Source organism: Microtus oregoni, unplaced genomic scaffold (genome assembly GCF_018167655.1).
Source record: "Microtus oregoni isolate MIOR12 unplaced genomic scaffold, Mior012 000127F_ref0000509, whole genome shotgun sequence".
Classification (NCBI taxonomy): Eukaryota; Metazoa; Chordata; class Mammalia; order Rodentia; family Cricetidae; genus Microtus; species Microtus oregoni.
In genome coordinates, this window is record NW_024544770.1 from 594,143 (window position 1) to 608,956 (window position 14,814).

At 39.7% G+C, this 14,814-nt stretch overlaps 1 protein-coding gene across 2 annotated transcripts in view; it reads left to right on the forward strand.

Annotated features, from left to right (window-relative positions):
- The window catches only part of LOC121444458 (E3 ubiquitin-protein ligase Midline-1), a 370,913-nt gene that overhangs the window by 347,620 nt on the left and 8,479 nt on the right, over window positions 1–14,814 (forward strand). For both annotated transcript variants that reach the window (XM_041646265.1, XM_041646266.1), the window contains exons 8-9: window positions 5,716–5,877; window positions 11,414–11,621. In XM_041646265.1, the coding sequence (XP_041502199.1) occupies window positions 5,716–5,877; window positions 11,414–11,621 (370 nt within the window). The remainder of the gene's footprint in view (window positions 1–5,715; window positions 5,878–11,413; window positions 11,622–14,814) is intronic.

Consider the following 14,814-nt stretch of genomic DNA (forward strand, 5'->3'; position numbering starts at 1 on the left):
GGGATAATCATGTGCACGTTTCATAAACAGTGTAGTGTCGAGGTAGCATAGAGCCATGTGCAAGAAATGTGATGGTACTGGCTGGTATAAGACCTACACTACCAATATATTTGAGGTGTACTCCATTGCACCCCCACATAAATGTCCCAAAAGAAAATGTTACTATTGTTTTCTTGGCATTTGCAATAAATTCTCAATCATTATTCTGGCAATATTAGTAATAAAAAGGGAAGCAAAAACTAGTTAGTGTTTATGAAGATGGCTTGCTCACTGTAAAACTACACCTATATTCAATGAAATTTCAAAAATTTTATTACACTCAAAGAAAAAAATAGTGGCTTCAAAATAATCAGGATAGTCAGTTTCACATCTTGGCTTTTTGTGGGGAGGTTTTGATACATTAAATCTTTGTTAAGTTTGTGATTGGAAGCCAAGTTGTAGTTGGAACTAATTTCAAACATCTGCTCCTGTGACATTGCTGTAAACATCTTCCACCACACGAAATCAAGCTTCACGTATCTACAACGACTAGAAAGTTTATTGAAAGCATTTTTACCTTTTCCCTCTTTGACCACAGTAGTCATTTCATCATAACATGTGCAATTAAATATGAACAGCACAAATGCAGTGAAATTGATAGGATACTCATTTGAATCTGCTGAGTGCTATTATTGTTTTGCATATATGTCTGACTGCTGTTGACAGAGACCTAAGGATATGAGCTGATTGTTCTAAGATAGAAAAGTTAATTTTGATTTATTATTATTTTAATAATATTGATGTCCTCAACAAGTAAATTATTGACCTCGTGGGGATTGGATCACACAGTTTAAAAGGACCGTACTTTGGTTGGATCAAAATCTAATATTTGGCTGAAGCAGGCTCCAGAAATACAGGGTTTGTTTTAGTTGTTTTCTAAAAAAATAAAATAAAGTAAAATGTTATAGTGAGAAAGGATCAAAGAGAATATAGAGAAGGGAGAGCCTCCTGTCACCATAGCCTTTAGAGACATTTTCTTCTTTCCCCCCTCTTATATTAAAAATAGATTTCTTCCTCCTATAATATATCTTGATTACTGTTTCCCTTTCATCTACTACTCCTCCCACTTCCTCACTACCGCTCCTCCCATCCAGATTTACTCCCTTTCTGTCTCTCATTAGAAAAGAACAGGCTTCTAAGAGAAAACAACCAAACACAGAACAAAAACCATCACACTGAAATTGAACAAGGCAGCCCAGGAGAAAATAAAAGGGTCCTAAGAGCAAAACAAGAATTAGAGACCCACTTCTTCTTATACTCAAGACCCCATAAAAATACTAAGAAAATGTTTAACATCCTTAGTCATCAGAGAAATGCAAATCAAAACAACTCTGAGATTCCATCTTACACCTGTAAGAATGGCCAAGATCAAAAATACTGATGACAACTTATGCTGGAGAGGTTGTGGGGAAAAGGGAACACTTCTGCATTGCTGATGGGAATGCAAGCTGGTGCAACCCCTTTGGATGTCAGTGTGGTGATTTCTCAGAAAATTAGAAAACAACCTTCCTCAAGACCCAGTAATACCACTTTTGGGTATATATCCAAAGGATGCTCAATCGTGCCACAAGGACATGTACTCAACTATGTTCATAGCAGCATTGTTTGTCATAACCAGAACCTGAAAACAACCTAAATGCCCCTTAACCGAAGAATGGATAAGGAAAATGTGGTACATTTGCACAATGGAGTACTACACAGCAGAAAAATAATGACATCTTGAATTTTGCAGGAAAATGGATGGAGCTAGAAAACATTATTTTGAGTGATTTAACCCAGACACAGAAAGACAATTATCACATGTACTCACTCATAAGTGGTTTTTAAACATAAAACAAAGAAAGAAAACCAGCCTAAAAAGCACACTCCCAGAGAACTTAGACAACAATGAAGACCCTAAGAGAGACATACATAGATCTAATCTACATGGGAAGTAGAAAGTAGAAAAACACAAGATCTCCTGAGTAATTTGGGAGCAGGGGACCTTGGGGAGGGCTGAAGGGGAAAGGGGAGAGACAGGGAGGGGAGCAGAGAAAAATGTAGAGCTCAATAAAAATAAAAAAAACTAAATCAAAAAAGGGTGCAAAGGGTAAAGGGGAAAGGACTTGGAGAAGAGGAGGGAGAGGAAGCAGTGGTAGGGTTATTAGAAAAACTAAAAAAAAAAAAAAATACTAGGCTGAAAGCTAGAGGACCTGGTGCAAATCCATGTCAGTCAGTCCTATGCTTGTTGCTTCAGTCTCTGTGAGTTCATATGAGATTTGTCCATGCTGATTCAGAGGACCTTGTTCTCCCGGTGTCCTCCGTCCTCTCTGGTTCTTACATTCCTTTTGCCTCCTCTTCCCTGTGGTTCCCTGAGCTATCCCTGAGGTGAGGAATTTGATGGAGACACCGCATTTAGCTATGTGTTCCAAGGTCTCTCTCTTCGCATAGTATCTGGTTGTGTCTTTGTATTTGTTCCCATCTGCTGCAGAAGGAGGTTTCTAATGATGGCTGAATAAGGCACTGATCCCTGGTCTCTGGGCTACCTGCTCTCTGGTTTCTTGGTGACCCGACCAGAATTGGGTATGGGTTCTATCTTGTGGAGTGGAGTGGACCTTACATCAAATCAGACATTGGCTGGCTAGTCCCACAAGCTTTGTGCCACTATTGCACTAGCACATTTTGCAGAAAAAAAATAGCATTGTAGATCAAATGCTTTGTGGCTGGATTGATGTTTACATTTCTCTTTTGGTAGCCTGCAGAGTACCTTCCCATACCAAAGACACCATAATATGATGGTGAAGGTTCTATGTGGGCAACAGCTCACCCTCTCCATGTTCAATGAGTTGCATAGATGTGGTCTTTTGCAATGGGACCTCCTGTCCATTTGATGAGAGCAACATATTCTTTTAGCAACTACCTAGGTTGTTTGGGTATTTCCATGGGATCCCTTTGGCCCACAACTCAATAGGATATAACCCAGTCCCAGTACTGGAAGCTTTGTTTTGTGGTAAGAGATGGCCAATTGGGACTTGGGAGGTTTTCTTCTTACTCAAGGGAGAATTGGGAAGAAAACACAAAGTGCAGACTTACAGACAAATTGAGGAGATGCTGTCCTGAATTATTCTACTCAGTACTTAATGCTGTTTCACACACTCAAATTCCTTTATGAGTATGAAGTTGTCTTCTTGCTTTATGCTTACTTTTTTCAAGTCTCAAGGTCCTGTGATTTAAGTTTTCAAAGGTAGAAATTATAAGAAGTGACAGAAAACTCATGAGGCCAAATGACTCTTGGGAGTACCTGAAAAAAAAGTATTCACACAAGATCCAGAGCATGTGAGGCTGGAGAGATAAAGCACTTACTATTCAAGCATAAGGACCAAGGTTTGGCTCTCCAGAACCCACAAAGAAAGCTAAAAGGCATTGCAGTCATCTGTAATCCCAGCATTTAGGACAGACAGAAAACCAAAAGGAATTGAAGCCACCTATAATCTCAGCATTTAGGACTCAGACAGGGGATCCCAGGAACAAGCTGGCTAGCCAAACTAGCCAGAACTGGTGAGTTCCAGGTTCTCTCCGATCCTGGATCTAAAAATAAAGTAGAGAACAATCAAGAAAGGCACCAGCTATCAACCTCTGGCCTGCACATGCACATGCACTCATAAGTGCACTACACACACACACACACACACACACACACACACGAACATATACCAAAACAGAGTTCTGAAAAGTTCTTCTCATCTTTTATAATTGCAGGTGTAATTTTTAAGTCACAAGTTGGAGAAAGCATTTAGTATATATAATTCAAAGAGATTCCAGGGAGCTCACGACTACCCTGCAGTGCTATGCAAATATTTGTGGGTTGGTGTAGATGTATATTTGTGAATTGCTTCTCTTAGGTCTCATTAGGCTCTTGGGGAGCTGTTTCTTCAGAGTTGGATGAGGTATAAGTTGCCTCGAGATCAAAGGAACTAACCCTTTGACTTGCGAATGAACCAAAAAGGAAAAAGGGGGGGCGGTGAGTTTGGAGTAGTACCTCAGGAAGTGGAAGGGTCTGGCATTCTCCCAGGGACTAGTACTGAGAAAGGAAACTTCATGACAGCCTAGTCACCAGGGAAATGGGAAAAGGTTCTATTGGAGTGGAGATTGATGGATGGAGAGAGGAAAGTTGGGCCTGATACCAAAAAGAAGTTTCTAGCATCAGTCAGCTGCGAAACAAAATGGACTTCCTTTTTCCTACATGTTCTTCCAAGCCTCATAAATCCTCAGCTTGTTTCTCAACCCACATCCTGCAGAATGAAACCAGAAGAGCAGCCCTACTTCACTCTGGACCAGTGATACCAGGGATACAGCTGGTGAAAAATCCTATGATCTTTCCCAAGGTCCACACTGGGCCCCCAGTTGCCCCTAAGTGCTGCTGTTGCCCCAGGTTTCTCTGAATCCCCACGAATAGGATTACATAGCACCTTGGTGATCACTTTTAAATCTCTTCCACTAGAAGTTGTATAGAGTTGGCTGACCTGTGCTGGGTTTGCTGCTGCATTGACCTAATGAGAAGGCTGTTGTCTTAGAAGGACTAATGTTGTGATGAATCACTATGACAAAAAGTACCTTGGAGAGGAAAGGGCCTAATTTCACTTAAACATCTATATTACTGTTCGCCGAGGGAAGTCAGGTCAGCAACTCAAGCAGGGCAGGAACCAGGAGGAGGCAGGAGCTGATGCAGAAGTCACAAAGGAGTACCACTACTGGCTTGCTCATCCTGCTTTCTTGTAGCACCCACGACCACAAGTCCCAGGATGTCACCATCCACAGTGAACAAACCTCTCCCACTTCAATCTCAAGTCAAGGAAATGCCCCCACAGATTTCTCCACAGAACAATTAGTGAGGAATTTTCTAAGTTAATGTTCTCTCTTCTCAACCGCCTCTAGCGGTTGACATAAAACTAGTCAGAGTAGCTTCTCTGCTTGTCTCATTTGTTGAAATAAGCAGACTCTTCCCCAAATGTTTCCCCCATAGCAATGGCAGAGATGCAGGGAACGAACGGAAAACTTCAAACTTACTCCTGCGACAAGCACATTGTCATTTGTGCTCAAGTTAACAAGTCATATGACCAAACTTAAAGCCACATGGCCAAGCAGTATATTCCTCCTTTTTAGAGAGAGAGTAGCTGCAAAGTCACTTTGGCTTGGATATGGCCAAGAGAAGTATCAGAGGCAAAATGCAGTCAATATGTCAGTGTTGATGAAGTCACCTCTTCGTACATCATCAGCTACCCTTCTGTGAGTTTCCCAGTTCATGAGAACCAAGCTTGAATGACTGGTGTCATTCAGGAGAGGGTAAGATGGGGGATCAATCCCTGGTTAATTTTGTTTCTGCCTCACTGCTCTCAATAACACACCATGTGCATGTTCAGTGCATAAGATTCCAGACAAAAGCACCTTCGTTGCACTGTTCATACAGAACAGAATTTGCAATATAAGAATCTTCAGTGATTTGTCCCAGGGGAAATGCTCAAAGGACACATGTAATTCAAAGTGAGCTTTTGATATAGATAGCATATTGAGTCCAATTTTGTTGGTTATCCCATACAAAAAGAAAATAAGTTCTCCATGTTTCAATGTTTACAGCTTAAATAACCTAAAATTCTGTCAACATTGTCTGTGATAGCACCTGTCTGGTTGGCATTGCAGGTCTGTGTAACTCGGCTGATAGCTGGATGATTGTGCCCAACATCAAGCAGAACCACTACACTGTGCATGGCCTACAAAGTGGCACCAAGTATATCTTCATGGTCAAGGCCATCAACCAGGCAGGCAGTCGCAGCAGTGAGCCTGGGAAGCTGAAGACGAACAGTAAGTGCTGTGAACTCAGCTGAGCCGTCATCTCACATTTGCTCATCTCGTGGCTAACACTCCTCCTCCTTGCTTTTCTTTTTCCTCTTTTGTCTTGGGCATCACCCACAGGCTCAGAAAAAGCAAGGAAAGAGCCAGTGTGAAGTGCTGACGTTCCCAGCAGCTCCCTCTGGGTGTCAAAGTTGATTCTGTGTCTTCTAGGTCATGTGGCCATTAGTTTCTTTGCATATAGTTGCTCCCATTTCTTGAGAAAACAGTCCTGAAGAAGTTCTTGTGAGAAATTGAGCAGGTGCCTATAAGGCCTGATGCAGAACACACTTTGTAAATGTTAGATAGGATTGTTTTCCATAGTAGAAAACAGGTTCATAACTCTTTCTTCAGAAATTCTGTTTTATTTGAAGGATCTGTCTGGGTCTGTGATTCTCAGTCATGGGCAGTTTTGTCTTTCCTCCCATAACCCCAGTCCATGTAGCATTTAATAATGTCTGGAGACATTCTCCTGCATTATCACAACTGAGGAGGATGCTGCTGGCATCATATGAGTGGAAGACAGGCATATTAAACATCTATGGCATAGAGGATAGCACTCAACACAATGAGTGGTGCAGCCTGTCCTTGTGTCTCGTGGTTCTGTCATCTTACTGTTACTGTCACTGTCTCTGTCTACATGTGTTTTGTTTTAACCTCTTTTCTTTCTTTACATCTTTTTGATCTAGAAATATTATGCTATGTCAATATGGTGATATGTTGTGGGGTTGCCAGTCAACAGAAACAATTAATGAGTTCTCAAGAGGAACTCTCATTTAACCATATCCTTGTCTCCCAGAGCATGGTAGCACATGAATTGATCTTAGGACAAGCGAAGGGTAGAAGAAGAACTCTGGATTAAGCATGAGAAAGCTGAAGTTCTGCCACATGTTTTCCATGTGGCCATGAGACTTGTCTTTATATATATATATATTTTTTTAGACAAAACCATTTTATTTCGTGGTGATTGTAGATTCCCAGAAAACCTGTAGCTATTACAGAGAGGCCTGTACACCCTGTACTCAGCTTACCCTAGAGTCAGCGTCTTACATGACCCTGACTCATTTGTCACAACCTAAGAAGTTAACGTTAGTACATTTCTGTTGCCTAAGTCCTAGGCTTTATGCAGATTTTACAGTTCCTTTAATAGGATCCAGTCTAAGAATTCGTCTCACATTTGGTGGTTCTTCACATTCTCCCCATTTTTTAAGAGAAGATTTTGGTTCTTCATTTTTAAAACAGGAAAATTTAGCCTCATTTATACGTTGATAAATTTGAAACAACTTTGAGAATATTAGAATAATATTACGTTATGCTTTGCTAACAGTCACGGAGCACATGAAAATTAACTTATACATACTTAGGGCAACAGCTTGTAATTAACACTCGAGCATGCATTTCATCTCTCCAAAGCTCGTGGAGCTCCTATAGCAAATTTTCGATGCTGTGCACCAGGCTGAGGACACTGTGACAACATTTAGCTCCTACAGATGGTCTTCTCTCAAGGAGACTGTAGACTGCTTGAGAAGACTGAACACTAAGCCTTAGTTATCATCGCATTTCTGAAGTCTGTAATGGCAGCAACTCATGAAAGTGTAGAACATTCAAAAGAACATCACCCTGTATAGCCATGGTAGCTTTTCAGGGTAAGGAAAGATTAAGGGATGTGAAGAAGAGAGAATATCCCATGACAAAGGAATAAGATGTACAAAGGCCCAAAGAAATGATCATATCTGTGCAATAGAAAAGGAATCAGCATAGTAAAAATAAGACATAAGTGGACAGGTTAGCTGAACAATGAAACTAGAGACAAAACCCGTATTGTAAAACTAGGCACACTGGTGCATACCTGTAATCCCAGCACTCAGGACAGTGAAACAGGATCCCAAATTCCAGACCAGTTTAGCCTTTGTTGTGGGACAAAGCCCAGTAACACCACACCACACAAACACACCACCCACCGACACACACACACATACCAGTTTTAAAAAATATAAACTAGCTAAGCCTGTTCTCATCGGCCTGTAATCCTACCTACAGGAAGAACCTAAATTCAAGGCCAGCTTAGTCTACAGAACAAGTTCAAGACCAGCCTGAGCAATTTAGTGAGACCCTCTCAGATATGGCTTGGGATATTACTCAGTTGTTGTGATCCAGCTGCCCTCACTCCCCCTGACTGACAGCCGAACTTCCTTGTGGTCTGTAATTGACAAGGATGTTTGTGTTCTTTCTGGCTGATGGGTCTCCACAGAAGGAGTAGAGATATAAAAGGTTGCTGGGCAAGATAAAAGTTGCTGTTCTTCCACCTGAAAAGGAGCCTCCGTGTCTCAATCCCGGCACCCCCCACCAGTCTTGGCTATCTACGCTGCACTGACCTCAGCACTCAGTGACAGAGTGATTGACTACAATGTGTGGAGCCATGGTTCCCATCCACAGGATCACAAAACAAAAACAAATAAAACCAAATGGTAAACCCATTATGGGTCATGAAACAGTTGGTTTTTTGAGAGCAGTGTTTGATGGGAGATAGGTTGACAGGTTTATATGGTAGGGGTTGGATGAGGATCTAAAAAACATGATGTGATGTGGTGAAGGGATTAAAATGAAGGAAGATTGACAGCTGGGGAATGTGTCCAGAGATTATTATGAGAGTTGTCCAAGCAAAAGAATAGTAGACAGGATAAGGTCATATCCTCTACAAATGGTCTGATGAATTAAGTTCTTTAGTAACACAATCATTAACTTCCTTCTCAAGCTAATTTGTCTTCACCGAAGCCAAAGCCTAAAAGTTGGTAAGAATGGGCAGTGGTTTGTTTTTTGAAAGACCTCTGTAGCCCAGACAGAATTGGCTCAATGAGAACACAAAGCTTGGGTCCCACTGAAGCTGGTGGGCCCCTGCTATGTGTGAGAGTGGCTGAGAGAGGGGGCTAAGGCAAGCAGGACACTGCAGGCAGTTATCCATTGCAAGTCCCTTCTTTCTGAACATTCTGCTGCTATTCCTCACTGGCATTAATTAGGCCAAACAGCACTCAGGCCTACATAAATGGTGAGCTCCAAGATGAAATTTTTTTCCCTCCTCTGCCCATTAGTGTCAAATGATTTTTACTCACATTTGTTATTCACCTGTAAAAATTGGAATATTTTAAGAGAGAGCATCTTTGTTCTCTTCTGAGCTTATTCCATAACTTATCCCTAACAGTTGCTGGCATGAACATCCATAGAGACTTTTATATTTTTACAAGCCAAGCCAAGTTTAAACTTTAAAATGTAAACTATAGGGATAATCCAGTAGGTCTGATAGCCTCTGAGAGCTACCTTCTCGGTCCTTGAGGGCTTTTTTTTCTTTTAAGTCAGATTTATATTCTTTTATCCTTTGTATTTAATTTATTTTTAGTATACAGATATCAATTTTATATCCAAGGATAAGCCCCCCAAATTAGAAGTTTAAGTTTTTCGTAACACAAAAATTATACATTAGAATTAAATTTAAGACTGTATAAGACTTATGTTCAAACATCCATAAAACATTGAAGGTCTCAATAAGATACAAACGAGTAAAAAATTCTTTTGATAATTTCAGATATGAGTACTGTATTTACATTATTCTTCCTCTCCCTCTTCTCCTTCTAATTCCTTCCATATCCTTCCCACCTTTTCTCAAATTCTTAGCTTCCTATTCTTTAATTGTAAGTCTTACACAAACACAGATGTATACATGCGTGTGTGTGCATATATATGTATGTTTATAAATGCCATATGCGGAGATCATTTAGTATTACTCACATGTGTTTAAGACTGACCTCTTTGGATTGGCTAACCTATCAGAGGGCTTGCCCTTAGAGAAGACTGATTCTCCCTTTCTCAGCAAACATCAATTTGCCTCTGTCTCTCTTCGAAGGGTGAAACTTTGTGGGAAATTTCCAGTCCACATTGGCATGCCAACTGGCTTCCCTTTGATATCTACAGAAATATAAAACAAGGATCAGTAAGCTGTAGTTCAGGGGCCAAATCTAAATATCTACATTTATAAATAAAGGTTTATTTACATATACCCATACCCATTCATTTATCAATTTGTGACTACTTCCTCACTACAAAGACAAAGTCATAAAAGAAACCACATGGCCTACATAACTGAAAATATTTATTTTCTTACCCTCTGCAGAAAAAGTGTGCTCGTCACTGACCTAAAGGCAAAAATTTTTGAGGTTCTGGTGTTATGTTTAAATCCAAGCAGAGCCACCCATATTTAAGTGAACACAGTTCTCCATGAGGTCTCCAGCCCAAGCATGCATTGCTTACATTCATATTTACCAGGCTTTTTTCCTATGATTTCATGGGACTTTCATACTGAGCAGAAGGCCTTTTCTAACTGCAAGAGTGGTTGGGAAGTTGGACAGTGTGTTATCACTACCCAATTGTAATGTTTCCTGTTTGAAAATGTTCTGTTCCTTATGTGACAATAGCCAATTGGCTGTACTCAGTCCTAATATTGAAGTGACAGAGAAGTAACAGTTACATCAAAATTCCCATAGATGACTGTGCCAGGATTTTTAATGTTAAACTTTTCAAAACACAAATGTGAATAATGAAAAATAATTGTATCTATTATATGTATTAATAAATCCAGAAATAGAAAACTTGAGCATTACTCTCATTTACCCTTGCTGAAAAAAATTTTAAATATATAGTCCCTAAAAAGTGATACTTTTCCTTTTACCAAGCTCAGAACGATGTGTTTGAGTGTTTAGAACACTCTACATTCTGACTTGAAATCTTGATTTATTTGTTCTTTATTTCTGGAGTCTATTTAGCATGGGTGTAATTCAAGCCTGATTATATATGGAAGTCCTTGAAAATAAGGTCTTCATTTTTCTCCTCCTTTCCAGGATGTTCTTCATCCAGAATGCACTTGTACCACAATCCCCCTATCCTATCCAAGGTTGATCCTTGCCCACTCCTTTCTGAACAGTTACAGAGCAACACTGGACTCCTCGCTAGAAACTAACTAGAAACTCAAGGAAGCACAGCCAACACTGCTCTTCCTAGAACATAAAATTCCTGCATAATTTTTTGAACATCATGAAAAGTATAAATAAATAAATACCTTTTAAAAACTGTTTCTAAATATTAAATTGCTATTAGAATACAAGATACACTTTTGTGGTAGGAAGTATAGCTCAAGGAAAAATGGCTTATTCTAGGCTTTGCCTCTTCGTCTGTATTTCATGTGTATGGATCTTTTGCCTGTATGTGTGTCTGCAAACCATGTGCATGCCTTATGCCCAGTGAAGTCAGAAAAGGGCATCAGATCTGCTGGAACTAGAGTTACAGATAGTAGTGAACTGCCAAACCCAGGCCCTCTGGAGCAGTTAGTGCTCTTAACCACTATGCTATCTCTTCATCCCTTGCTTCAGAATTTTAAGTCTGACTGTGAAGCTATACCATTTGTTACATTCCAATAAGCAGTACTCTTTCACTTCTTTTTCTTTTGTGAACTTGTTTCTAGGTCAGCCGTTTAAGCTGGATCCCAAATCTGCTCATCGAAAACTGAAGGTATCCCATGATAACCTGACAGTGGAACGAGATGAGTCATCATCCAAGAAGAGTCATACGCCTGAACGCTTCACCAGCCAAGGAAGTTACGGAGTGGCTGGAAACGTGTTCATTGATAGTGGCCGACATTACTGGGAAGTGGTCATAAGTGGAAGCACATGGTAGGCAGAATCGATTTTCCTCCAACAGTAAAAAGCACAAACTATTCTGTTCTTTGTCAAGGATATCAATAAGCTGCTTTGTACTTTATCAAGGTTATACGTTTATAATCAGCATCCATTCTGAAGAGTAAAACCTACCCCTGCAATAATGCTACATAGCAAACATCCCCCAAATCAGTGTGTCTTCAAAGCAACCATTTACTAATGCTATTAAACACATATATTTGTGGGTTAGCTGATAAGGATTAATCTCAACTGGATTTATACTTTAATCTACAGGTTGGGTCTAGGTCAATTTTATGTCTCTGTTCCAGCAATGCAGAAATCTAGCATGGTAGTACAGGCCTATAACCCCAGTATTCATGATGCAGAGGTAGGAAAAACTAGAGTTCAAAGTCATCTTCATGTGTGTGTATGTATACACACATGTATAGAAAGAGATAAAGATATAGTGAGTTCAAGGCCAAAAGAAAAAGAGGAGGTGATGTTATTCTCATTTTACAAATGACGTGACTAAGGCATGGCCCCAAAGTCATAAAATTCACAGTTGGTAGTTACAAACTCTGTAGTCAGGGGTCTAACTTGTAACTAGGAGCCCATAAAAAAAGGACAAGAAAGTTAATATCTTGATTTTACAGGTCAGGAATCTTTTGTCCCAAGTACTCAACCTGGGGCTGTAATAGTGGGAAAGCAGCCACAGACAATGCATGTACAAATGGGTAGGACTGGGTGCCAATAGAACTTCATTTGTGAGAATAGGCAAGGGGCCAGAGTTGACCCCCCGGTTGAAGTTTGTTGATCTCTGCTCTAACCACCATAGTATGCCTTACTCACTGAATGGCGATATAGCTTTGAAAAGTTATAATTATGCTTTAACACATGAACAAACATACTTAGTAAGTGATAGCTGACATGAAAGAAGGGAAGTTGTGGAGAAGGATTAAAGGGGGAGAGGGCGGGAGATGAGAGCAGTAAAAATGACTAAAATTCATTGCATAAATATATGAGACTGCCAAGTAATAAAAAATTAAAACAAAAATAAAACTTAAAATCAATATTCAAAAGTACAAAACCTGAAATTCATGAGGACACCAACAGTGTTTGTTTTAATCCAAGAATGATAAGGCACTTCTAAAACAAGTCATTTTCATATAAATCCTTACAAATAATACAATGTACACAAATTGCACATAGCTGAGTACAAGTCAAGCCAAATCTAAGGAACCTTGCTCAAGTGGTTATCTCCACTCTCTTAATAATGGTATCTGTATTAACCTAGCAGGTAGTTTTTCATCTCACATTATCCTCCTGATTCTCTATGCCTAGACCATTTTCTTTTTTTCTTCTTTTCCACAGTGTAACTTATTTTTATTTTTTATAATTTTTATTGGTTTTATTGAGCTATGCATCCTTCTCCACTCCCCTCCCTTCCTACCCCTCCCCTTCTGCCCTCTCCCGTGACCCCTTCACCTACACTCCCAATTTACTCAGGAGATCTTTTTTTTTCCCCCTCAGGAGATCTTGACATCTTCCTATATTGATCCTTGTATGTCATTCTTAGGGTCCTCCTTGTTGCCTAGGTTCTCTGGGGTTGTGAGTTGTAGCCTGGTTTTTTCTTTGCTTTATGTCTAAAAGCCACTTATGATTGAGTACGTATGATATTTGTCTTTCTGGGTCTGGGTTACCTCACTCAATACCTTTTTTTCTAGATTCATCCATTTCCCCGCAAATTTCACGATGTCATTATTTTTTACCACTATGTAGTACTCCATTGTGTAAATGTGCCACATTTTCCTTATCCATTCTTCAGTTGAGGGGCATCTAGGTTGTTTATAGGTTATGACTATTACAAATAATGCTGCTATAAACATAGTTGAGCACATGTCCTTGTGGCATGATTGAGCCTCTTTTGGGCATATACGCAAAAGTGGTATTGCTTGGTCTTGAGGTAGGTTGTTTCCTAATTTTCTGAGAAATCACCATACTGATTTCCAAAGTGGCTGTATGATCATTTTCATGTTCTAATATTCTGTCAGATGATGGGGAAGAAGTCCTACTTTTTCCAAGGCTAGGGGATTCATTGGCACTTGAAATTTATGTGTGTTCCTTTGTGTGTGTGTACATATGGAGGCCAGATACTTCCTCAACTGCAGCCCACATTATTTTTTTGAGACAAGGTCTCTCACTGAACCTGGAGTTTAAGGATTCTGCTAGATTGGCTTGTGACCAAAGATCCTTTTGTCTCCATTCCTCCAGTTCTGGGATCATAGGCACAGACCACCTGACCTAGCATTTTTCTCTTTCTCACTTTTTAAAAATTTTATTAAAACACAATTACTTCATTTCTCCTTCACTCTCCTCCTTCCCTCCTCTACTCTGTCTACCTACTCCTCCCAAATTCACGATGCTTCCTCTTATTTAACCATTTTAAGCCATTGTGGTTACACACACATACACACACACCCTGCTGAGTCTGTTCTGTGTTGCTGCATGTATGTTTCTAGGTCTGACCACTTAGTATTAGATAACCAATCAGAGGGCTCATCCATAGGGAAGACTGATTCTCCCTCTCAGAAGTTAATTGCTTATAGGTTTTCATTTATGGGTGGGACTTCACATTTCCCCCATCTATACTATAATGTTTACTGTTGTTGAAATTGTTCAGGTCTTGTTTATATAGTCATGTTGCTAGAATGTCGTGAGTATAGCATCACTGTCATAGTTACCTTTTTATATGGAACCTGAAGTACCAGGCTTGCGTTCTCTGAATCAATTGGCACTTGAAATTTTTAGCTATGTTGAGCAAGTTAAAAGCACAAAGGGAAAAAGAATTCATGTGCAGAAAAGCAAACATTTCTAGTTAATTGGTGTCCTTTATTAATCTGGTATTTCAGAATCTAGTGTTTAAATGATTATAACCCCATTAATTACTTGTGATAAATGATACCTGATCATTATGATCTCATTGCTACTGATGAATAGTATGGAAAATTGCATCAGACCACTTTAGCTACATAAACACAGATCAGTATTACCTTTAAAACATGTTCCAGATGTCAAAACTAACTCGTGTGGGAAAAATAAATTGTACAATTAGTTGCCACACATTGGGTCTTTACATGCAAACCTGATTGTGTCAATTTAAAAAAATCACATGTAGAAAATAGATTTGCATTTCCTAGATGGAAAGAGC